Below are 27,061 nucleotides of genomic sequence, written 5' to 3'. Positions count from 1 at the left end.
TTGTAATGTCTACAACATTTTATTAAAGCATAAAATTGTTGGAATTAAGCTAAATAGAAAAACATAGTAAATATTTACAAAAAACATTGATAACACCACTCAACTTACACACATATAACGAATGAAGGAAGGTCTTAAAAAGTTTACAAGTTGAAGATTATGGAGATTTCCTCAAACTGGATGTAACAGCTCGCTGCTGAGTATGGCATCAATACAATATATAAGATCTTTGAGAGAATGCTGTCCCTGACTCTTCTGCAATCTAGTGACTCCTAGAAATTTGTTCCTTGGGAGATTCAGACTCACAGGCAGCCAGAGGGGACAAGTCAAGCGTTGAGATAATCTCAACTTAGGGTCTAATTTTCTTCATCCGATTGACTGTGTTGAGGTTATATAGACACAGCCACGGTGTTTTTCTTCAGCTTATTCAAAAAGATATGAAGAATACGAACAATTTTTCACTGCTTAAAAATTCAGCACATAAAAGGCTGAGCGAGGAGTATTTGGTACTGGAACTACATAAAGTTTTATCTGATGGAACATTATCTATGAAACTAAGATAAAACAGAAATTAATCATGCTGTATCTCATATTTACAGAAAGTAGGCAGAGTAGAAACTTTTATGTCAAAGTGCTCCAATTTTAGCTTAATGAGTGGTCAAACTACATTATGCTGAAGTGACCACGCAACTCTCTAGAGCCAAGAACCTAAAATCAGATTTAAAAGGCAAAGGAAAACAGACTCAGTACATATATAAAGCAGAGAAAAAAACAATCCCATGAGATGGTCACTACTTAGACAGTATCATATAAAGATAAGGGACACTTGGGCTCTACTTTATTTTGATGGTTCTGAATTAAAACTACCTTCCCCAAACTAAATTCAGAGGGGAGGAAACAGAGATTCACGTAACTTTAAAACCAGTCTTGGGCTCAATAAGACAATTACTTAAAATAATCACCTCACATTTTAAAACAGATCATCTTCATCTGATTCTTCGAGGTACTTTATAGGTTTCTTTGTCCGTCCAGATTTTGCCCGAGAAGCCACAGCTGAGTCTAAGTCCAGATGGAAGTCATCACTATCCTCTTTGGGTTTCTAAAAGAGAAGAGCCCAAGTAGTTTGTACAATGTCAACCTGACAGCAGAATTTCGATGCAAAAAATATATCAACAGACTACAACTCAAGGAGTTTTCCACCTTCTAATGAGTAGTAAGAAACTGGGACTTCCCTGGTGGCACAGGGAATCCGCCTGCCAATGCAGCGGACACAGGTTCGAGCCCTGGTCCGGGAAGATCCCACTTGCCGCAGAGCAACAAAGTCCGTGCACCGCAACTACTGAGCCTACGCTCTAGAGCCTGCAAGCCACGACTACTGAGCCCACGTGCCACAACTACTGAAGCCTGCGTGCCTAGAGCCCGTGCTCCAAAAGAGAACCACAATGAGAAGCCTGCATACTACAACGAAGAGTAGACCCTGCTTGCGGCAACTAGAGAAAGCCCACGTGCAGCAATGAAGACCCAAAGCAGCCAAAAATAAATAAATAAATTTAAAAAAAAAGGGGAAGGGCTTCCCTGGTGGCGCAGTGGTTGGGAGTGCACCTGCCGATGCAGGGGACACGGGTTTGTGCCCCGGTCCGGGAGGATCCCGCGTGCCGCGGAGCGGCTGGGCCCGTGAGCCATGGCCGCTGGGCCTGTGCGTCCGGAGCCTGTGCTCCGCAATGGGAGAGGCCACAGCAGTGAGAGGCCCGCGTACCGCAAAAAAAAAAAAAAAAAAAAAAAAAAAAAAAGGGAAGAAATAGACCGAAGGCAACTCTCTCACTGACTAATTAGTGGCATATTTAACTTTTTTTTACAACTAAACTACATAGGGTAAAAGGCTAACGGACTATGGGATTTAAATTTATTTCCTTAGAAATGTGCCAAATTATTAGGAGCAAAGCTTGGTTATGTGCTTCAAACTACCTACAGCAAAAGGCCTGACTAGGGTAAATACCTTGCTTGCGACTGCTTTAGACATCATTTCCTCAAAATTAGAGTCGGAATCGTCAGAAGTGGACGGCTTCCTTTTGCGCTGACTCTTGGTTTTGGGGGGATTAGGCTTTTTAGAGACATCAGAATCCAAGTCTGGATCCTTTTTGGTTCCTTTCGGTGCAGCCCTTTTTTTGGCCCCTGTAGTAGAGGTGGAAGGCTGACCTGCAAGTGAACACAGGAATTTGTCAGGGCCACTCTTAGCTGAATTGTTCCCACAGTGAACCTTCTTTAGCAACCTGTTGACTGCTTATATTTAACATAGGAAAAGACAACCTAACAGAGATGAAATGCATTAGAGAATCAAAGTATTCTTAAGCATATGATTTTTTTGTAGGTATATGCTTCATGTTAAACATTTGCAACTGTTTCTAACTCCCATCCCTGTCATAGAAATGAGCTAACACCTGACATTTTGAGAAACATGCTAATTTTAAACCTTTTAACTAGCAATTTTGATTATGAAGATCTAAAGATTTGTTTTCATTTGGTAAAGGCTTAATTTCAATATCTACAGTAAATTTGGGGAATAAAACATTGAAGCTGACTTGTGGCAGCCAGTAGTTAATCCCAATATTAACCCACATCTCAAAGATGGAGGCTCACTTTTTGCTGCCGTCTTCTTCACTGTCACATTCTTTTTAGGAACAGGGTTTATGGTTTTAGTTACAGCTGGGAAATCAGCAGCAGGAGAGCTTGGAGGAGGTGGTACATTATCCTTGGCATCATCAGCGTTAAGGTCCGTTACTTCAAATGGAAAGGAAAATAGTACATATAAGCAATACCTGAAAGTCTGTTTACTGCTTTTGTCCCTGCTCTGAATGTCTATTTAAACACAAAGTCTGTGACTTTCCTGGAATATTTCAAACACACTTTTATAACTCTGTTCTAATTTCTGAGTTCTTCATGAGCAAACAGTATTTTTTTGTACCTCTAGCACCTAGCATAGTACCTGGCAAGCAAATGTTTACTTTTAGTATATTAAATGTAGAACCTATTTATGTGCAAAACTAAACCTAATGAACAATATCAATGTAATGCTAACAAGAGCCCACATTTACTTTCAAAGACAGGACTTGGATAATGTAGGCCGGGTTAGAAGCCGGGTGGACCTGAGTGCTCTAGTAAAGCAGACATCTCACTATTTGTACTTAACATACCTGATGTGGCACTTTTCTCTGGCTTCAGTTCTTTGTTAGTATGTCTAGAATAATAATAATAAAAAAATCCTGATGACCAATTCTAAATGTGTCAAACCACAAAGAATATATCATCAACTATTAAAACAACCACGATAAAATCCCTATTAGAGAGGATACTTACTTTGGGGAAGTTTTGGTCCTAGGTGGACTAGCATTTGATGGGACAAAATCTTCATCTTGAGTGTTTTCATCAGAATCTGAGAAATCTTCATCTGAATCCAAATCCATTGTGAATTTGGTTTTTGCTGTTAAAAATATACATATACAAAGGATCAAAGAGGATAATAGGAGAAATATTTAATCCACAGATTAATATAACATTTCCTGAAGATATAAGCTTCAGTTTAATCTTCTAAAAGATGTTTTAGTTTCTCCAAAATGTAATTACTGCTCTAAGATGTAACAATTTCTGGGATTATGTGCCTTGAAATAGATTGCCCATTCAAATCTTTCAGAACATGCAGCATGTTCTTCACTCTTCCTTACTTGCTGCTCTCCGTGGCTCTTTTTCTCGGGGAGGGACATCAAAATTACTTTCATTACTGCTCATATCTGATTCCGAATCAGACCAGGGGTTTCTCTTTTTGGCTTTCTTGACTGGTTTAAATGGCAATGTAGTTTGTTTCTTTGTCTTGGTACCTGGAAGGGAGATAGGAATTAACCATGTTTACATATTCTTTGACTCACTTTTCTCCATCTATCATCCATCCATCCTTCAAATATTTATTGAAACTCTGTGCCAGTACTGGGAATAGAATGGTGAACAGAAAAGGACATAGTCCCCCTTTCTGTGGAGCTTATAGTTTGATTATCTAATCCCATATATATTAATAATCCCACATGGTATATATGTTTACATAGGGCATGTAGTATGTATGCATATGTATATAAATAAGAGGCTTTTGTAAGAAAGAGATGCTTGAGTTAACTAGTTGAAGGGAGGTGGATGACAAAACATTCCAGTTTAGGAAATAACATGTACAAAGCCCTATGAGAAAACATAGTGCACTTAGGAAACTGAAAGAAATCCATTATGGCTGGAAAACAGAAGTCTGAGGGAGAGTGGCTGGTCTTCTTAAAAAAATCTTTGGCTGCACCCGTGGCATGTGGGACCTTAGTTCTCCGACCGACCAGGGATCAAACCTGCGCCGCCTGCATTGGAAGGTGGAGTCTAACTACTGGACCACTAGGGAAGTCCCAAGAGAGTGGCTGGTCTTGTTAAGGATTTTGTTTTAAACAGGGAACCAATATGACCAGATTTGCATTTTAAAGAGTTCTCTCAGGGGCTTCCCTGGTGGCACAGTGGTTGAGAGTCCGCCTGCCGATGCAGGGGATGCGGGTTCGTGCCCCGGTCTGGGAAGATCCCACATGCCGTGGAGCGGCTGGGCCCGTGAGCCATGGCTGCTGAGCCTGTGCGCCCGGAGCCTGTGCTCCGCAACGGGAGAGGCCACAACAGTGAGAGGTCCGCGTACCGCAAAAAATAAATAAATAAATAAATAAAAATAAATAAAGAGTTCTCTAAGACTGTAGTGTGGAGATGGGAAAGGCACAAGAAGAGATGCAAGATCAACAGAAGGTTACTGCTGAAGTCAAGGCAAGGGAAACAACTCAAAGGGAACAGAATGGCTAGGCCCAAACCTTGAAGAGCATTTAATGGCTGAGTTAAGGAGGTTTAAAGTCACTAAGTCTTGTTAATTCTTTTCCTCAAATGTCTCTCATACCAATCCTTTGCTATTTATTTCCCTCATCTAGGCCCAAAGATAAGGACAGACTCCTTACTGACCTGACTTAGTCCTTTCTTCATACACCTACCTATTTCATATCTCCTAGTTGAATCTAATCTTATCCACCCTCCTCCAACCTGGTTTTCTAACTCTCCATAATCTGGTTTAACTATTTTCTACTATTTTCCACTCTGTTAAGGGGCCTTCTTATTGTCCCATGCATATTATATGTCCATTTGCCTTCTCCCAGTCTAGAATACCTAAATCTTACCCAATCTTTAAGACTCTAACCCAAGTTTTACCTCTTTCACAAAGCCTCTACAATCTACATGTACCCACACTGATCTCACCTTTCTCTAAATCCCTACAATGGCTAGTATGTACTGCTTTACCTTTCTTTCCTGATAAACCTCTTGAGGGTAAGTGCCATGCTTCCCCACTTCTTGTGACCTCACAAGATTTGAGATAGTGATGGGAAACGTGAATGCTCAAAATACTTATCTGATTCACTGGTTTATATGCTAATTGATTGTTAGGTAGGTTTAAAGTTAAATATGTGCTGCATTATAAGGCCAATATATAATTTTCCACAACACAGCACACACAACATACTTTTATTACTTCTTTTTAATACTAAGATGTTTCCATTTGTTTTATTCATCTTTGTATTCCCCACAGAACTGAACGTTATCTATCAAAAGTAGATACTGAAGGATAGACATATACATCAATCAATGGAATAGAGTTAAGAATCCATAAATAAACCTTAATATTTATGGTCAATAGATTTTTGGCAAGGGTGAAGACAATTCAACAGGAAAGAAGGTTTTTCAATATATGGTGCTGGGTCAACTGGATATCCACATGCAAAAGAATGAAGTTGGACCCCTTTCTTATGCCATATACAACTTAATTCAAAATTACCTAAATGTAAGAGCTAAAACTAAAAACTCTCAGAAGAAAACAAGGGGTAAATCTTTTCTTTCCTTATGCCATATACAACTTAATTCAAAATTACCTAAATGTAAGAGCTAAAACTAAAAACTCTCAGAAGAAAACAAGGGGTAAATCTTTTCTTTTCTTCTTTTTCGCCATGCCTCACAGCTTGTGGGATCTTAGTTCCCCAACTAGGATTGAACGCGGGCCCATAGCAATGAAAGCATGGAGTCCTAACCACTAGACTGCCAGGGAATACCCTAGGGGTAAATCTTAATGACCTTGGATTTGGCAAAAGATTAGATATGACACCAAAAACGTGAGCAACAAAAGAAAAAAAAAAGATAAATTAGACTGCATCAAAATAAAAAACTTGTGCTTCAAAGGACACCATCAAGAAAATGAAAAGATAATCCACAGGCTGGCAAAAAGTATTTGAGAATCATATATCTGATAACGGTCTGGCATCTGGAATATAAAGAACTCTTACAAGTAACTCAACAATAAAAAGATAAATAACCCAATTAAAAAATGGGCAAAGGATCTGAATAGACATTTTGCCAAAGAAATATAAAAGCCCCAAAGTGGAAACAATCCAAATATCTAGCAGTTGATGAACAAATAAATATAATGTGGTATATTCATACAATGAAAAACTATTTGGCAACAAAATAGAATGAAGTATTGATACATGTTACTACATGGATGATCCTTGAAAACATTATGCTAAGTGAAGAAGCCAGCCACAGAAGAACATATTATATGATTCCATTCATATGAAATGTCCAGAATAGGCAAATTTAGACACAGAAAGTAAATTGGTGGTTGCTTAGAAGGAGAGGGAGTTGGGAGAAAATGGGGGGGCTGACCACTAATTGGGTACAGTGTTTCTTTCCAGGACAAGAAACTGTTCTAAAACTGAGTATACTAAAACCACTGAATGGTACACTTTAAATAAGTGAATTTGGTATGTGAATATCTCAATGAAGAAGTTAGAAAAAAGTAGATATTCAGTAAAGGCATAATCAAATGGTTAACAGAATTGTTACTTCTATTTAATTTACTGAGTGAGTGTTAAGTATATCCCAGGCATGGTGTTGAACTCTAGGGATAAAACAACATGACTAAGATATGGTGACTGTCCTCAAGAAGCTTTACATACGAATATATTACATATATTAAAACCTCATAACTGTCTAGAAAGTGAAATCTAATAAACTGAACGTTTTCTTTAGATCCCAACAAAGTATTTCATTACAGAATGATCTCTTCTAAAATAAATCAGATCCCAAGGACAATGTTAGGGAAGTTCAAGTATACTTCAGACATAGCCCTTCTTCATGTACCTCAATAAGAACTCTTGAACGTCTATATGGAACGTACTAGGTAATGAACATAATTTAGTCTCAACTCTATATGATTTTCCTTAAAATGTTTTAATACCTGGTTCTCTTTTCTGCTTCTTTTCTAATCTCTGTTTTAGGCCTTCTATTTCCATCCCATTCTCCTGAGGGCTTCCTTCAGTATTTTCATTCTAAAAGATAGCAAGACAAAAATGGTTAAGTTCTGCTCATTTATTATTTGGAATAGTATAAGGTCAAATATACAAATATACGTCTGGTCAAAGAGTGATTTTTTTTTTTTCTTTGTATTTTGGCTAAGAGCTCTGAATAAAGAAGGGTATGGGTATGACTTTTTCAAGATACTTAAACATTAAAAAAATCAGGCTCATAAGAAAGGAAAGTTATGATTAGTTGACAAATTCCTGACTACGGGACTAGAAGTTTTATGACTAGTTCAATTTTAAGTGGAAAAATATTTAACGTGTTTTATGTATAATGCTTTCAAGAGTACTACCTTAATTTTTTTTTTAATTTTCTTTTCTGCCTCTGCTTTCATCTCTATGGTCACTTGGGGGATGACTCTTCGTCCACATGGAGAAGGCAAAACTTCTGCCTTTTGTGTTTTTTTCCCCTTTGCTTTCCCACCTTTCCCAGGAAGTCCTATTTGTTCATCTTGTTTCTCCTTTGCTTCAACAGCCTACAAAAGGTTGATATAAGAAAGCAAGTTTATAAGCTAACAAAGACATTACAGCCTCGATGCCACTTTATAGGGACAGAATAAAAGGCAACGGTTAAACTGATTTCAATTTGTTACATCTTAACATAAATTTGTGATAAGCTGTTCTGTCAAGTATACCACCAACATTAAGGCACACTTTATAAACTCAATTAAGAAATAAGAAAGGATGTGATTCCAGTAATGTACATTTATCCAATCAACTGATTACAAGTTGGACATCCAAACTGAAGTACAATATTATAAATCTACATGTTAGGCCTTTTATCTTAATTTATGAAATACTTTATGTTAAGATAATACTGGAGAACAAACCACACTAGCAATTTTGGTAACAGGATCTCCTGAAACTACTGATTAGTTTCCCTGAAGGAAACTGTTTTTGTCCTTTCAGGTTTACTTGAGGGACTGGGCTGGTTTTCTTCCACGTTTGAATTCTCTTTATCTTCTCAGTTCCAATAGGTCAAAAGTCAACTCCTGCCCTTTCCCCTCTTTGTCCAAAAACTTTTAGGTATTATGTTTCTTGGCACCATTTACTTTATTCTAACTAGTTTCTAACAATCTGTTATTTTGTGTTATCTTGTAATGTATCTCCATGCCTCCTATATGCTTTCTATTGTCAATTGTGAAATTTCTTGACAAAGAGGTACATTGCTAGAATACATTATTTCATTAATAAAAATTCTAACACAGGCATTATAAACTACACACCTCCAGCTCTTCAATAAAAGCAGCCAAGTCTTCTTTCCACAAATCTGATGGACTCTTTCTCTTTAATGTTTCTAGCTCTTGCTCCTTCATAAGATAGTCAGAAAATTAAGTTAATTTATGTGCATACACAGCATTTTCCCAAAGCACACAATTTACTTTCACCATTAGAATACAACCAAGCAACAGGTACTATCCATCCACAACTCACTTTTTCATTTCTTAGTCTGCACAGTTCATCTTTCTTTTCCTTGGTTAGATACCAAAGAGGCATATCAAGAAGGTAGTTGAAGGTTGGTCCAGAATCTGTTACAGAGTCACTCTTTTCAGTTTCCTTTTCATTGTCACTCTCTTCATTTTCTTCTTCATCTGGAACCTAAAGGAGAAATTAAAATGTAGCTTTAATAGGAAATGTGAAACATAGACATTAGACTACACATAGACTTTAATAATACGGAAAATGCTAACCAAGAAATTACCTTTTGCTGGGCTTCTTTCCAAGCCTTCACAGGATCCGAATCATAACCTCTTTGAATCAGAACTTTAATTAGTTCTTTCTTAGGCTTGTTTTCTGTTTAAACAAATGTGAACAGAGATAGTAGTTTTGAGCAATATTTTAGGTAAGGGATAAGGTTTTACCATATTAAGTGAAAAGATTAAAACTGGAGATTAAACTGTCTTCTTGCATAAATTTGTACATCCTGGTGGATAGTCAAGTCTGCTCCCTAAACCACTGACAAATGTAAATTACCACAAGGGGGCAGTCAAATCATATATGAGGTAGTGACTTAATCATAACTTGAATAACAGAAGACAATCAAAACCTTTATTTCTGATAAATATTGACCTCAATTATATTCCCTGGTCTTTTATTTTTTTTTTTTATTTTTTTTTTTTTTGCGTTACGCGGGCTTCTCACTGCTGTGGCCTCTCCCGTTGCGGAGCACAGGCTCCGGATGCGCAGGCTCAGCGGCCATGGCGCACGGACCCAGCCGCTCCGCGGCATGTGGGATCTTCCCAGACCGGGGCACGAACCCGTGTCCCCTGCATCGGCAGGCGGACTCTCAACCACTGCGCCACCAGGGAAGCCCCGGGGCTACTCTTCGTTGCGGTGCGCGGGCTTCCCATTGCGGTGGCTTCTCTTGTTGCGGAGCACGGGCTCTAGGCACGTGGGCTTCAGTAGTTGTGGCACGCAGGCTCAGTAGTTGTGGCTTGCGAGCTCTAGAGCGCAGGCTCAGTAGTTGTGGTGCACGGGCTTAGTTGCTCTGTGGCATGTGGGATCTTCCGGGACCAGGGCTTGAAACCATGTCCCCTGCATTGGCAGGAGGATTCTTAGCCACTGTGCCACCAGGGGAGTCTCCTCCCTGGCCTTTTAATTTCAACACCCGAGTGGGCAAGTTTTTAGTGCCACCCATTCAGACATTGATTTCTCTTGATTATAGTCCCCTATAATGCATTTGTTCCCTTTTTTCTATAACACCCCTCTCCCAATGTTTACTGCAGTCAATTAGTTAGACTTTGAGGGACACTGAGAGTTACTAGCTATAATAGAGTGAGGTTTCGAGTACCACCTTTCATCAATTAACTTGATATAGGTCACACTTTTAGGCCCTCTATATTTACTCCTCAAGAAGACTGGATATAGCCTCTAGTATTTCCTAAATTCCAGTCAACTAAATACTATCTTTACTTTTATTTTTCTTTGAGTCATATCCAATATTACTTATTTTAGCTTTGTCTTAAGCAATAATATCCGTGAAATTAGGGGACTGATATGCCATTGTTATTGTATTTTAAAATATCCATGAAAATGAACATGTAACTACTAAGTTAAACATTTTCATGTACCATCGGAAAATGATCCTGTGATCACTGGTAACTTGTGTTGTCATGTTTTGGGACTTGCTACTACAACCCATAGTTACCTGGCTTTTCTAGTTTACTCTGGCCAGAGCTGAGCCATTTCTTTTAACCTTCCAGCTTTAGTCAAAACTGTTTTCTTCCTGGTTACTTAAACTCTGATTTAGTTGCTTCTAGAATGTCTTAAAAAAATTCCCTTAGACATGACTTTCAGTCTGGAGTATACCATTTACTTATAATATAAGCCACTTAAAATCCTCCTTCCTTTTTTTGTTTTTCTATCAGACTTATCTCTGCTCTTTATCAGTTTACACAGGGACCTCTTCTAGCTCTCTGTTCTCTTCCTGTCTAAATGTTAACTAAATATTGATTTCTCACGATGCTCAATCTAGGAAAAGCTATCTCTTTTAAACTATAAATGCTTATTTAGGTATTTGAAAGAAATACTTGTACGTGTAACCAGTGGAAATAAACGGATTTTGCCCGCCCTCCCCATCCTCCCTCTCACCAAAAATGTTTAAAGGAAGTGAGGCACGATAGTAATTTTAGTACAGGAAGTTATTGTTCCAAAAACATACCAATGATTATTTTGCCATCTATTTTCTCTAAGATAAAGCGAGCCTGATTATTCAGTTTAGCAGATTCAGCGCCAAGCATTCCTAGAAGCCATTCTTTTCTTAATCCATAATATTTAAGCCTGAGTTCAAAGAAGTCTCTTAGAATATCCAACACTGTGTCATATTTCTTTAAACAGCCTACGTGGTCAAAAAGCACCTAGAAAAGAAAAACAAGATTGGAGTCAACAACAGATAAATTGGCTAAACTTTAATGGTTTTAGAGAAATGACTTTATTCTTTGAAACTGTAAAAGTAGCCTAAAATATCCTTTTAAAACTGATATTAATCTTTAATATAAATGGATACATACAAATTTCTCATGAAACAAGACATACCATAGAGTTGCATGTGAGACTAGTTTGGAGTTTGAAGACTTTGTGTAGCCCAACTCTCTCTGTCTCTGCCAGTTTTTCTTCAGTCATCTTCACAACAAACTTCACAGTGGTGTCTGTGTGGTATTCCCTATAATCTGTTATCAGAGGGGGTGTCTTCTCAGTGCCATTCAACATGGGTTCTAGAACCTGTTCTTTATATGTCTAAAGAAAGAAATAATCCTTTTGTAAGTTTCTCAAACATAGGCTCCTGAATATTCAACAAACATCAGTATAAAAAATGTTTCCCTGATCACAAAAATCAAAAAAGAAATCCATAATTACTTACCTGGGTCCATGTTCTGATGGGAAGCTCTGAGATTTCAATGGTTGTAGAATTAAGAATAGCCACTTCACCACTAATCACATATTGATTTGAAGCCAGCTCTTCAATAGTACCCTTGAAGTTCTTGTAACTTGGAAGCTAAATTAGTATTTTAAAAAAGAATATTTTCTAAATGTGATACTAAAACAAATCCCAACAGTATTAAACAATAAATCTAACTAACATTAAACATGAAATAAAATTTCTATTTGTGTCCTCTTTAACCACATCATCTGCTGAATTGAAACCAGAGGAAAACTAATAAGGTTCCTAGTACCACAGAATAGTTACCATTGGCAAAGGTTCTTCTCCATCCATCAAACGTCTGATGTTATTCACAACTTCACGAACATCAAAGTTGGGGATTTTGCAGGACCACCCAGTACCAATTCCTTCAGCGCCATTTACCAGCACCATGGGTATAATAGGAATGTACCATTCAGGCTCAACACGTTGGTTGTCATCATATAAAAACTTTAACGTGTGATCATCTTTTGGTGGAAATAACAACCGAGCCAAAGGGCTAAAGAAAACAAAGAATGTTATTTTAGAAAAATATTGGCTTTGACACAACTTTCATGGAAAGAACATATGTTATCTCAGATATATACATGAAAATTACTTTGGCTTTACTTGCTGACTAATATTCATTTACCAATATTATTTATTGAGTACTTTCTACATGCCAGGCACTGCAGATACAAAGTCTCAGTCTTCAAGGAACTCAGCACAGGGAGATATTCTAGTACAGGCGTTTTGTCAGGCGGTACGGTAAATGCTAAATAGAAAAATAAAGTAGCTAAGATTGACTGAGGGGATGCTAAGGAATGGTAAGCACTTTCTGATAGGATAACACTTGAGCAGAGGAGAAACTGAGAGAAAGAGTACTGCAAGCAGAGGGACCAGTAAGTCAGAGGCCCTGAAGGCATGTTTGACTATAGGCAAAGAGGCCAGGTGTGTTTGAAGCAGAGATAGTAGGAGATGGAATCAAAACACATGGGGAGTGGGAGCACATATCATATAGGGTCTGGTTTGCTAAAACAGGGCTTTAGTTTTTCTCTGAATGAAGAAGTTGGAAGGTTCTGAACCAGAGTAACCTATTTAAAAAAAATCAATTGGCTGCCAAAAGAAAGAAGAATGGTAAACTATAATAGTCTGTATGAATATAATGAATGGGGTGGCTTAGTATTTTTCCAATGTGGAGCCCACAGGGATCAAGTGTGGAGAAAAGGAGTCAAAGGTAACTCCAAATTTTGAGCCTGAGAATTAGAAGGATGGCTTTCCATTTACTGAGACAGGGACTAAGGATATGGTTTTGAACTTACGTTTGAGATACTTATTAGACATCCAGGTGGTAAATGTTGAGAGGGGACATGAAATTTAGAGGGTAGGGCTAGAGCTATGAGACTGGATGTACGAGGTACCATCCATGGATGGGAAGGCAGTATAGTTAGTGGAAAGAGGTCTGATGAAGGAGCCCTAGGGCAGGCCAGTATTTAGAGGTTGGGAAGATGAGAAGGACCCAGTGAAGACTAATAGGGAGGAGAACCAACAGTCTGGTGTCTTGGAGGACAAATAATGAAAGAAGACTTTAAAGGATGGAGTGATTACCGTACCCTATGCTGTTGAAAAGTTGAATAAGATGACAGGTGAAAACTGACCACTCATAATGTATTTTCCATAGACTTGTAAAGGAAGTAAAATTTCAACTTGTGGTATTTAAGAAGAATCAAGTTCTTCTTTACTCCGGCTCAAACTCTCCAGGGTTTCCCAACCTCGGCACTACTGCATCTTTGTTCTTTGCCGTGGGGGTGCCACCCTGTGCATTACAGAGTGTTTAGCAATATCCCTGGCCTCTGCTCACTAGATGCCAGTGGCATGGCTCCCTAGTCATGACAATCAAAAATGTCTCCAGACATTGCCACATGACCCCTGAAGGGTAAAATCTACCCTGGTTGAGAACCACAGCTCTATATGGAGAAAGAGAAGAAAATAAAAGAAATGGGAGTAAAAACATTTATAGTTTGGCAAGGAAACAGTACTTCTAAGGGATACAAAGGCTAAGCTATCAAGCTGAAATAGAATTTTGACTTTCTACTCATTGCAAAGAGTAGCATAGTTCAACTTTAAAGAGCTAGTTTTAAACAATTAATAATCCAAGCATCTGCATCAAAAATCTATTTTCCGATTAACTGGATTTTTCTATTTTTGGTCAACTAAATCTCACAATACTTCAAAATTGGAAAAGGCAATTCACAAAAAATCGGAAGCATACCCACCTGAGCATTGTGAAGATGTATCGAGGACTAGCAGAATCCTTGCCACCATGCAGCCTGGTACCAAACTGACCAATGGGCTGCAAGAGGTTCAGATTATTGCTACCCACAAAGTTCTGAGCCAAATTGATAATGGTCATCATTAGTGACATCTGTGGGTGGGGGGAAAAGATTCATTAGTCTAATCTGTAGTCTCTCAATAATAACATGTTTGTTATGAGTGTGTTTCACTATAATCCTGTAAGGTTTTATGAAGTGTAGATATTTATTGGCTTTTCCCAGATCAATACATGGCAGAAGTAGTACCTTAAACCTAAGAATTCTGGCTCCAAGTTCAGGGATCTTGCCTTCCAGTAATTTCTATCAAGTCCTACTCAACCTTGAAGGTATAGCTCCTCTATTCACCCTCAGCAGAATGAAATATTTCCTCCTTTGTGTTAAACACTTTGCTCATTTCTATTCTAGCATGTATCACTCTATTCTAAAGGTGTGTGTGTGTGTGTGTGTGTGTGTGTGTGAGTGAGAGAGAGAGAGAGAGAGAGAGGGAGGGAGAGAGAGAGAGAGAGAATCCTCTGGTTAAACTGTGATTATACCTTAAAGGTAGAGAACATGTATGATTTATCTTTGTATACTTGGTACATGCTAAGCATTCAACAAATGTTTATTATGTGAACACTTATTGAGTACCTGCTATATTTTGATTGAAGCAACAAGCAAGACAATCATTACCTTTAAAGTTCTAGAAACTTATAGGCAATCTAATTCTTTAAAACTGTTTTACATAATAAATGCAAAAAAGCAATTTCAATTACAAAATAAAAAATGAACAGGTGTATGTTTGTATTGATATAAAGTCAAACAATTTAGACATAGATGAAAAATTGGAATGTTGCCCTTTCCAATTCCCAGCGATAACCAAAGTTAACAATTTGGAGTATATCCTTCCTTTAAGTATTATTCTGCCTCTTTTTTCTTTTCCCTCACCTGACAATAGAACATGGACATTCTTCAATGTTAGTACATATAGATTTACTTGTTATATCACTGATTCCATGCATAGATGTGTCATAAGGTATAATAATTTTCCAATTGATGGACACTTTCCATGTCTAAATTTTGGCACAACAAAGTTATAGCGAACATCACTAAATCTCTTTGAACATAGATCCTTGCATATCTTTTGATCTATTATAGTATCCTTACAGGAACATTATTTTTATAAATAGCTTTGTTAGGTCAAAAAATAAGCAATTTTATAGTTTGATATATTTCACCACATTGTTCTCTACTATGGATGTATAGCTTATACTTCCATCAACTGTTTGGAGAATGGCTTTGCAGATATTTCTGCTACAATGCTTTCTGGAAACATTATAGATTATGTGTTTACCTCACCATGATGATAAGAGGACATCTCAGCTACTGACCCAGCTAACTGGGCAACCTTCACCTCTCGCTTGTCATTCCGTTTGAAACATGTAAACAAAACCTTTCTCTGACCTGGTTTCAAACCTTTAAAATGAAAGAAGTGCAAATATTAATATCCTCAAATTAACCATTTCTGGGCATTGATTTCCATCTTATGATAAAAATAGAACTCACCGTCCACCATAGATGGGATAGACCTCTCATTATCAGAATTTGAGAACAGGATAAGTTCCTTGTTTATGAAGTCATTGTATGTCAGATATGTGGTAGTTTGCCCATATAAGTAATCCTGAGGAACCAAAGAGAGTATTACATGATCTAGTTTAAAATAAAAAATATCACTGGTCTTAACAATGCTTAATACAAAAATAAAACAAAGACACATGCTAGCATTATCACTTCTATATCACTTCTATGATAATTGTTAAGTCCCTCAAAAGCAAAGAATTATGAAGTATTTTATGTTTTAAAGACAAAACGAATTTAATTGCTGCACAATCAGGAAAAAAGTGCATTGACTCTGTAGTTTCTTTCAGGTCCAATACATTTATGCAGCAGTCTAAATAAGAATAAGGATATTTATAAATAGTTATCCATTAACTTTTTAACTGAGGTACTTATTATTCAGTAACTTTAATTTGCTATAATGTCAATTCTAAAGGTAATAAATAGTACATTTTATGGGATATATTTAACATTTTTTTACCTCAGGAAGGCCAAGTAACTTTCGTTGCCTTCTATCTTCCATGAAATGAGTTAACCATTCCTTTCGATCATCTATCTGTTTTTTGCTAAAGGCCTACAAATTAGAAGATGAAAAAGATGTCACTGGCACTAATAGGTTCCAAAATATTTCTTCTATAAAAAATTAACAAAAAAACAACAAAAACTCAGTTTCTAAAATATCTGGCTCCTTTCTTTGGGATATGCTTACTAAAAACAATCTATTTTATAAAACATTTTATTATATGAAAATTTAAATGTTTCAATTGACTAGTTGAAGCATTGATTTCTAAAACTAGAAGGTATGTATGAAATACACTCAAACTCACCAGGCTGATTGCAGCATCATCTTCAGGACCTGAATATTTGAATTGGATACGATGTCTTTTCATATCTGCAAAGTACTCTTTAGCTTCTTTTGATGTGCTGGTGCCCAAACCTACAAAACCAAGAACACCAAGTTACTCCATATAATATTGTACAATGGTATGTAACAAAATGAGAAGTTCTATGTGAGTTTCATTACAAACCTTTGTAATACTTGACTTTCCATTTTTTATGATTTGGCGTAGAACTCTTCCATTCTTCAAACTCAGGAAGGCTATAGAATGCCATTTCTTGCTTGTTTTTAGACACCTGAGGTAAAAAACACATTGCTGTGGCTTTCCACACTTCTGAGTCACCTGCATATCATCATGCATCACTGGAGTTATATGTGTATCCAGGGTTGAGGAGTAGGGCTTTAAAATATCCATTATGAAAAAATATATATATATATCCATTATGGTATCTTAGAAATTAGTATACCTTTACAATGGGAGTGATAAATTCCTCCAGAAAACGATGTCGCAGAAGAGAGGGCCAGTTATGATGGATAAAATTAATCAGCAAGCCTTTGATATGGGAACCATCTTGGTCCTAGAAATATTTGAAAAGCCAAAACACAAAAGAATTGTTTAGAAACTAATAAGATTATGATTGACTTACTGGTAATTTCTCAAATTTTTTTCTATGGGGATTAAAAAAAAGGCTATTCAAATTCAGACTCACTTAACTTATATATGTAATATACATAAAATACAAACATAATATATCTTATTAGATGTGGATTAAAAATAATGAACAAAGCTCCAAGTTAAGTAATTTCCTTTCATGGCAGAAAAGCAATGCAACAATAAGATGTGTTTAATTTAGGTTAACAATCTAAAATATTTGCTATCGGGCTTCCCTGATGGTACAGTGGTTAAGAATCTGCCTGCCAATGCGGGGGACACGGGTTTGAGCCCTGGTTCCGGAAGATCCCACATGCCGCGGAGCAACTAAGCCCGTGCGCCACAACTACTGAGCCCGTGTGCCGCAACTACTGAAGCCCGCGTGCCTAGAGCCCGTGCTCCGCAACAAGAGAAGCCAACGCAATGAGAAGCCTGTGCACTGCAATGAAGAATAGCCCCTGCTTGCTGCAACTAAGAGAAAGCCAGCGCACAGCAACGAAGACTCAACACAGCCAAAAATAAATAAATAAATAAAATTTAAAAATTTAAAATATTTGATAACAAATCTGACCTGATCTGTCATAATCATTATCTTCCCATAACGCAGAGTCTTCAATGAATCTTCATCTTCATAGTTTTTCTTGTACTGAAGACCCACAATCTTGATTATACTGTTAATTTCAGCATTTTCCATTATCTGAAATGGATGTGTAGCCAAAAAAGTACTATTTTGTTTATAAACTTTAAAAGAACAAAGAATTACAACAGTATATGTTGCTTGGGTTTTCTTGAACTCCAGTATTTTGAGTTATTAGCCTATACTTCAGTAAGTCAGAAAGATCTGTTAAGATATGCTACAGTGTACCCAATTTCCTAAAGTAACAAAAAAATATCCAAGATATATTTCAAAATGCCCAATAAAGGAATGAAATACAAGCATGAAGTCCTGCATTATAAAACTAGATTTAGATTCTGAAGATAGTTTTTATGTATTCTACCTGTTTATGAGAAGCTTCTCGAACATTAAGCATTTTTCCTCTAAGAGGGAAAACCCCGTACTTGTCTCTCCCAACCACACCAAGGCCTGAAACAGCCAAAGTTTTAGCTGAGTCTCCCTCTGTCAGGATAAGTGTACACTCAGTGGAGTTTCGGCCTCCTAAAATAAATAAATTAATATTAGCATATTTAGTTCAACCTCAAATATACTTAACTCAGACATGTGATAAAACACAAATAATTTACAATTCATAACAAGTTGGCTGAGGAGTCAAATGGAGCTAAGTAATTGGATACATAGTTTAGCTTAAGTCTGTAAGTTAATAAAGTCTTAGTTTCTTAGACTAATTTCTCATGACAATTATACTGTTGCTAAACATTCATTTAATCATATTACATTTAATATATTTGTTGGTGATGAGGTTTAAGACATGCTACCCCCAAATATGGCACCTTGGCATACTGAATATCTTAAGCTGAGGGAGTTTTGAGAAAATGGTAGAAGCAGAAATATCTCTCTGACCTCCCTGTTAAACTTTGCCCCTGAAGCATGTCGTAAGACCCTCATGAGGAGATGCCCTCTTTATACCTGGAGGAAAGGAATATTCTAATCCAAGATTGAGGGTCACCAAGAAGAATCTGAATGAAAAGGTCTTGCTAAGTTTCCCCAAGTTTACTATACTTAGCTCATAATCATTTTTCTATCATATCTTTCCACAACTTTCCATTCTTCATCAAAGCTAGCGTAAGGGGCTTCCCTCATGGCGCAGTGGTTGAGAGTCCGTCCGCCTGCCGATGCAGGGGACACGGGTTCGTGCCCCGGACCGGGAGGATCCCACGTGCCGCGGAGCGGCTGGGCCCGTGAGCCATGGCCGCTGAGCCTGTGCGTCCGGAGCCTGTGCTCCACAACGGGAGAGGCCACAGCAGTGAGAGGCCCGCATACAGCAAAAAAAAAAAAAAAAAAGCTAGCATAAAACCACTTAGGTTTAACCATTTCTTTGGGTCTGCATTTCCTTACAATTTTCTGGTGTCACAAAAAACCATATTAAATAAATTCTCATGCTTTTTTCCTATTAATCTGTCTTTGTCAGTTTAATTTTCAGAGATAGCCAGGGACCTAAGAAGGTTGAGAAGACTTTTTCTCCTCTACATTAGGTAATAGATTACTGTATAAACATTCTTGTTTTACACTCCCAAATAATCATCTCAACACTATTTTTAACAGCTAAAAATGGAAATGACCCAAGTGTTCAATAACAGGGAACTGGTTGATTTTTTAACAAAGTATAAATATTCCATTGAATATTAAGTGTCAAGGGAAAAATATCTACAGTATGATGTTAATGAATAAAACAAATAACTGAACTACAAGATTTAAAGTTTGGAAACATTATTAAATGTGTACCTGCATCATTGGCATCATCAAGTTTGGGAATTCCTTTGATTCTATTATGTTTTACAGCTGAACACTTCTTGTTTAACTGGACTTGGGCCTTAAATTTCACCCAATTTAGTACGCTTTCTACAATACCACAGCCAGTTGCCTGAAAATGAGAGGATTCATGTTAGGGAAGAAGAGTTCTGTCAGAAATCTAGAGTACAAATGAGCTCACACAAAAATAAAAAGAATTCAAAAATGAAAAGAGGTAGAAAAGTAATGTCTGGATAGAGGGTGGCACATCTTCCTGCCTCAGGTTACCACTACTGAGGGAGCTGGTTCCTTTGGGTTCATTCATTCAATAAATATTTACTGACTACATACTTATATTGTGCCAGGCACTGAGCTGCATGTGGAGATCTATTGGTTAAAACAAATTAGACATGGTCCTTGCCCTCAAGGAGTTTAGTTTACAACAAGGAAGACAGAAATAAAATGAGAAATTACAAGTGTGGCGGGTGTTACAGATAAGTGAAAAGCATGTTATATATAGTAATGTATGTCCAGTGTTATATGGGAACAAACTTAGGGAAAGAAGTAGAAAGTAAAGGCTTTCCTGAGGAAATGACATTTAAGACCTAAAGTAGTTGGGGACTTCCCTTTGGTCCAGTGGGTAAGACTGCGCTCCCAATGCAGGGGCCTTGGGTTCGATCTCTGGTCAGGGAACTAGATCCTGCATACATGCTGCATCTAGAGTCTGCATGCCGCACCTAAGAAGTCCGCATGCTGCAACTAAAGATTCTGCATGCTGCAACTAAAGATCCCGCATACCACAGTGAAGATCCCACGTGCCACAACTAAGACCCAGTACAGCCTAAATAAATAAATAATAAAAATAAAAATAAAAGACTTAAAATAGCCAAGTGTAAAGCATTTCAGGCAGAGTAACCCTCTGCCAGAAATGTGAAAAAGCTCTCAGGAGGGGAAGAGTACTCTGCTTTTGAGTAATTTAAAGCCAGTAGAAGTGAAGCTTAGATAACGTAGGAAAAGTGGTACTGAGATGAGGTTGGAAATGGCAGGGTCTTGCGGGCCAAATTAAGGAATTTGGATTTAGATTTATGCAACCTAGTGGTTAGTTGGGGCCTTTGACTAAAACAGGAAATAGTTTTGTTTTCTGGGGGTGGGGGAGTTCCTCGTATGGCGATCAGTTAGTACGGAGAGAACTAATTCAGTTTTGGATGTGTCCACTGAGAGCAACTTTAGGCATTCAATGCTTGGTAAGTAGTTAGATGGGTTAAATTCAGAAGTGATCTAAATTGGTGACATGTAATGGGTAAATATAGATGGTGTATAGATGGTAATTAAGGGCTTGGTAAGACCTGGTAAGAGGTAAGAGTTGTTCTTTTATTTCCTTTTCAGAGTGAGAAGACATGTGGGAGGAAGCTTTATTTCTGCAGGGCTGAGAAGGGCAATGGAAAATAAAGGAAGGTGCTTCTATTTTTTATTTCCCTCCAAGTACTCACAGCTTTGATGAATTTTTCAGTCAATTGGCATGTTGATCCAAAGCTCTTGACTTGTAAAGTCATGTTCTCTTTTGTCTGGGAGTCGAAGGTTGGGTTTTCAATTAAGGCATTCACAAAAATCCACATGTGATTTTTTACCTGCAGTAAAAGTTGATAATAAATCACTAAAAACTTACTCATGCTTTATTTATAGCCTTTCTCTTCTTTCTTGACTTTAGAAAAAGAACACTGTGTTAAAGTATCATACCTGATGTGCTTTTACTGCAACACCACCCTTGTTCTTTTTCTTCACAACATCAACAAGTTTAGTCACAATCTGATCAGCTACATAATCAACATGTCTGCCACCCTAATGAGGAAAAATACCAAACTGTAAATTCATTACCCTCAAAATTATAATAATAAAACATTAAAAAAAATCTAATTTAGCTTCCTTTATGCCAAGGTAGCCAAATATTCAAGTTCATTTTATACATTTAAAACAATAATACTTATATGTAAAGGTAAATCATGATTAATAATTCAAAAATAAAATTACCTTGGAAGTAGCAATGCTGTTGACAAAGCTGATTTGCTGAAAGCCTTTTTCACTCATTGTTAAACACACTTCCCACCTGGGGTTTACTTGTTCATGGATAATTTTCAGTGGATTGCCAGTTTCATCTACCTTATCCTTCAGATACATATCTACATAGCTACGGAATCCTTTTATCTAAACAGGAATTAAAAATAATAGTATTAAAAATTTAAAGTAAATTAAAAAGTAGATTGTAAAGATTTTTCAAAACGAATGAAATGGTGTTCACTGATGGGCATAAGAAGATGGTCATTAAAAGACACAAAAGGATTTATTTAGGAGATTCTTTGAGAAAGACTTTAGTGAACTTAAAATGGGCTAACTGATTTTAAAAAATGTAGCATGACGTTTTCTTTACAGGAACATATTTGAGAAGTGGTTAAGAAAAATATATGGGATGGAAAAAAAAAATCAGCATTGCCTTTGACAATGATCACAATAGTCCCTCCTTGCCCACACCCAGGAAAGTACTTACTGGAAGCTTATTTCCATTGAGAAACACCTTGACATCTTTAGTGGATCCAGCAATATCATATGCTCTTCTAACCATCAGTGCAACAATATCTTTGTCTAGGTTTTGCATTTTAAACTTAGACAAATCAGGGTGGAAGGTAATACATGTATAATCTTCTGCACTAAAGGGCTTGAGTTCCATCTCACCAGCTCTCCCCATGTTATCCATCCATGTCTATGGAAATAGAGAATAGAGGAGAGAGAAAAAATTCAAGTAATCTCACAGACTAGAGATTGTTTAGTTAGTTGTTTAGACTTGCAAATTTACAAGTCCTAAAAAACCCTCCCAAACAAACAAAAGCCAAACCCCCCCCAACCCCCCAATATGTTTATGAATAACTTCCCGTGATGTAATAGCTTATAAATTATGTTAAACCATTAATACCAATATAAATTGCTATAGCACAATTTATAATCAAGGCACAAGATACCTATTTACTTGCCTGTTTGAACATTTTCTTGTATTCTCTACTGGCTGTTTCCACAGTAAATTTGGTACTGAATATGTTACACAATTTGGCTCCATAGCCATTTCGACCACCTGGGCAAATAAATGTAAAACACTATTTAATTGTTCTTATCTCATTAACAGCTTTGCTTCTTAATCACTGGCCATGTTATTCAATTACAGAGATTTATTTCCATGCTTTTAACCTTTATGCCACAGACAGTCATTTAAAAGATGTATTTTTTTTTCAGCAACAAATATGTTTTTTATTTTCCTCAATACTCTACCCGTTACTTTCTTTTCTTCATCATCATAGTTACTAGAAGTTAGGAGCTGTCCAAAGATGAGAGCTGGGACATACATCTTCTCAACTTTGTGTTCAACAACAGGAATACCTTTTCCATTATTCCATATACTAATTAAATTATTCTCCCTAAGAAAAGAAGAGTGAAAATTTTTTTAATAAAACAGATGCTAAACTAGTGCTTAATATTTTTTAATATTTAAATATTATCTCTAAAATACATGAGTTCACAAGTCTCAATGTCTTTGACTCTTTTTCATATATACCTTTTGAACTTCAGCATGCTTAGTTCCTAACACTCCTGAAATAGGAGCCAAAAGAAAAAAAAAATCAGTCCTTTTCCAACACCTGGGCAGACACTGATAATATTGAAAAAATAGGAAATTTTAAAATGTTAGGATCAACAAAGGGAAATGATTTATGCCCAATGGAAAGAAAAGGACAAAATTTGGAAACAATATTATTATATCACTTTTAAGGGGATCATCTGTACTGTCCCAGCACCCTTAGCTTTCCCACCCAACAAAGTACATTGCAAAACAAATATGAAAGGGCATTATTAATTGTAAACTTCCCTGCTCGCCAATGAAATGCTAAAAATTTATTTGGACTTACATATCTCTTAGTTATTTTAATTCTCAGAAGATAATATATTTTAGTTATAACCGGAAACAAACTGTGGTTCTTATTGCAAATAGTACTGAGTATTATCTACACAGAAGACTAATTAAATCTAGCTTAACTTTTTTTTTTTTTTTTGGTTGTTCGCAGGCCTCATCACTGCTGTGGCCTCTCCCGTTGCGGAGCACAGGCTCCGGACGCGCAGGCTCAGCGGCCATGGCTCACGGGCCCAGCCGCTCCGCGGCATGTGGGATCTTCCCAGACCGGGGCACGAACCCGTGTCCCCTGCATCGGCAGGCGGACTCTCAACCACTGCGCCACCAGGGTAGCTTAACGTTTTTTAAAAGACTATGATATCAAGTGCTTAGGAGCATTTGAGTACATCATTAACACATTTCCCAAAAAGAGCCTGAAGTATAGTTTATGTTATAACTCATCAGGCTAATAACAAGGGGAAGCAACACCCTGACTACCCACAAAGGGGGACATTTATATGCAGAAATGTTAGATCAAATTATGCTCTATCACCACCTGCTGGTTTACTATTTGAATAGCATCATGAGAAAAAGTTACAGCTATAGACTCCAGAATACTTAGAGTAGTTAGTGGAGATGCTTACTAAAATATTTAGGGACGAAGTGTCATAATGTCTGTAATTTATTTTGAAATGATTCAGAAAAAATATAGATGGGGCAAATATGGCAAAGTGTTGATAACTGTTGGATCTAGATTGTAGGTATCATAGATTGTTCATTTTAGCCTTCTACCTTTCTGCACTTTTGCAAACTCCCATTTAAGAAAAAGCCAACTTGGGGCTTCCCTGGTGGCGCAGTGGTTGAGAATCTGCCTGCCAATACAGGGGACTATGGGTTCGAGCCCTGGTCTGGGAGGATCCCACATGCCGCGGAGCAACTGGGTCCGTGAGCCACAACTACTGAGCCTGTGCGTCTGGAGCCTGTGCTCCGCAATGGGAGGGGCCGTGATAGTGAGAGGCCCGCGCACCGCGATGAAGAGTGGCCCCTGCTCGCCGCAACTGGAGAAAGCCCTCACACAGAAACAAGACCCAACACAGCCAAAAATAAATAAATTAATTAAAAAAAACAAAAAAAAAGAAAAAGCCAACTTTACTATAAATCAAAGTAAATGCAACTAACAGTAACAATGAGCTATAAAAAACAAGACTAAGCAAGAGACTTACGGGTCAATTGTGACTCTAATACAAGACATTTTTGGGTCCCTTTGTTTGTTGTCTGCAGCATTGACTGAAAGAAGATAAAATACATATTGGTAAAAAATTAAAGTGTTTTAAAAAATATCCTTTAACTCTAAGGCATAAAAAGAAAAAAATCTCAAGCAGCACAGGAATAACAGTAATGAGGTATTCATTTAGCAATTTTTATTCATCGGCCTGTTTCTAGGAAAGAAGTGAACTTCCTAGATCCCAGTAGACTGCTTCACCTTTGCCACCTGTTGTTTGAAAGGATAGGATTTCTGGCTACAGAGGGTTTGCCAGGAATGATACTTCTTAGGAAGGATCTGACCAGTGGATCTTTGTATTAAAGAATATACTCACCTGCATATAGCTGATTCACTTTGTTATACAGCAGAAACTAACACAACATTGTTAAGCAATTATATTCCAATAAAGATGTTTAAAAAAAAAAAAAGAGAATACACTCACCTAGAATCTCATCAAAGATTTTGTACAAACCAGGAACAAAAGTGACTTCCCTATAGTTAATGCCAGTATCTTCGTCGTAAACCCACATTTGCTGGAAATAAGGCAAAGAAATATGGTTACTTTGACCATATATTTATTCTATTGTACCATCAGGATGACTGTAAAGTCTTCTGGATTAGCAGGACAATATACATGATAGATTAGGCCAGTTCCAGTGACACTCCAAGTATACGAAGTACAGACAATTAACCTGGAAAAGTACACATTTTAGCTACTTAGTCGCTGCATTTAATGAGCTTGGTTTTACCTGGGTCACTGATTCCACAGAGCCGATGTAGGTGTCTGGGCGGAGCAGAATATGTTCCAGTTGTGTCTTCTTTTGATAGATTCTTTCAATAGACAGTCTTTTCTTAGCATCTTCATTTTTCTTTGTTTTGTTGACCTGCATATTGTCATTTACAGGCTGGCAATTTTTAAAAAATTGAAGAGAAGGTATTTTGAGTCACAGGTTTATCAGAAACCATGAACAAAACACCTATCAGAGTGACACTATAACAAACCACAACCTTTTAGTAGTTATCAGTGGAGTCGACATCGTTTTGTACAAACACGGCAGTTTAAGTTATTGCAGCCAGGTTCCCAGGTGTCCTTTAAATTGACATATTATTTTGCCAAGGGTAAGGCAATCGTTTTACGTGTTAGACGCCATCCATAGCATACACCCCCTTCTTTCACCTACTCCACACATAGTTACTGAGCGCCTACTAGGTCCCAGGCACGTAACAGATTCTAATTCAGCAGCAGCAGTCTGGGAGGCTATGGATCCCATCCTTTGGGCACGTTAAGGTTTTGAACACAGGAGGGATGTATTTTGAGCACCTCGGGGCTGCCGGCTGCACAGTGGGAACCCTGTGCCTTGCTCTGCGCTTTCCAAGCTCAGGGGCGTTCAATCCCATTTTCAGCCCAGGTAGAAGAGGAGAGCATCTGTCTGCGCCGCTTAAAGCCCCACGCGGACCATGATCCCACCGATCTACTCCAGGACTAAGTGAATTCCTAGACACAGTAAAACACAACGGCACACCTTAGAAGCCAGGTTAGCCGACAATACTTCACTATTAGCACGAGAAAGGGGTTTCAGCAGCTTCGCGATCACGCCGAGCCCAGGGGACCCGGATCGACGCGGAACACCGGCGCCCGGTCAGCCTCTGCCGGACCACAGCCCAGGCGCCTCCCTCTCTCACAGGCAGCCGAAGGGATGCCGGGCCACGTTGAGGCCCCGCGACGCGACCCTTCCGCGAGCCGTACCTGCAGTGGAGACATCTCCATGGTGACGGTCGTGAAGGTGCTCGAGAACCCAGCAAGCGACTAAGCCGGCGCAACCTTTGAGACAATCACGGAGCGAGCCGCTGTGGAGACACAGACGTTCGGCGGTTAGGAGAGCGCTTCCACTCCGGTTTGAACGTTCCGCTAGCCCGCCCAAACCAGGTAAGCCAATCCCTGAGGCGCTCTCACTGGCACCGATTCGAAAAACCAATCAGAGCTGGCGTTTTATATTCACCAATGAATGACTGAGCTGGCCGGGAGCCCGTTCGAATGAACCAATTAGACAAGGGAAGCGGGACTAGAGGACTTTCGAAAGGCACCACTCGGAATGGTAGCGGAGAGACGGACAGGGAATCTAGCCAATGATGGGGGCTAGCTTGTTCTCCGTGTGTAACTCTGAGGAGATGCGCTGTGGAAGTGGGAGG

At 38.0% G+C, this 27,061-nt stretch overlaps 1 protein-coding gene across 1 annotated transcript; it reads right to left on the bottom strand.

The window, feature by feature from the left end:
- On the bottom strand, positions 1–26,774 carry TOP2A (DNA topoisomerase II alpha). Its single transcript, XM_081220166.1, has 35 exons — positions 26,619–26,774; positions 25,621–25,776; positions 25,314–25,404; positions 24,831–24,894; positions 22,995–23,140; positions 22,703–22,800; positions 22,222–22,434; positions 21,708–21,881; positions 21,417–21,518; positions 21,170–21,307; positions 19,674–19,812; positions 18,271–18,428; positions 17,844–17,969; positions 17,088–17,198; positions 16,811–16,916; positions 16,610–16,719; positions 16,264–16,356; positions 15,732–15,846; positions 15,520–15,641; positions 14,133–14,281; positions 12,145–12,376; positions 11,818–11,952; positions 11,493–11,693; positions 11,119–11,314; positions 9,160–9,251; positions 8,892–9,056; positions 8,684–8,767; positions 7,751–7,933; positions 7,337–7,427; positions 3,720–3,872; positions 3,355–3,478; positions 3,192–3,235; positions 2,638–2,778; positions 1,997–2,196; positions 1–1,099 (listed from the first exon to the last, which is right to left on the bottom strand). The coding sequence occupies exons 1-35, from the start codon at positions 26,637–26,639 to the stop codon at positions 971–973; spliced, it is 4,602 nt and encodes a 1,533-aa protein (XP_081076292.1). The 5' UTR covers positions 26,640–26,774; the 3' UTR covers positions 1–970.
- Between the last annotated feature and the right edge of the window lie 287 nt (positions 26,775–27,061).

This window comes from Mesoplodon bidens (assembly GCF_964165515.1).
Source record: "Mesoplodon bidens genome assembly, chromosome: 19".
NCBI lineage: Eukaryota > Metazoa > Chordata > Mammalia > Artiodactyla > Ziphiidae > Mesoplodon > Mesoplodon bidens.
The sequence above is the reverse complement of the archived record's forward strand: the minus strand, read 5'-3'. Positions and strand labels throughout refer to the sequence as shown.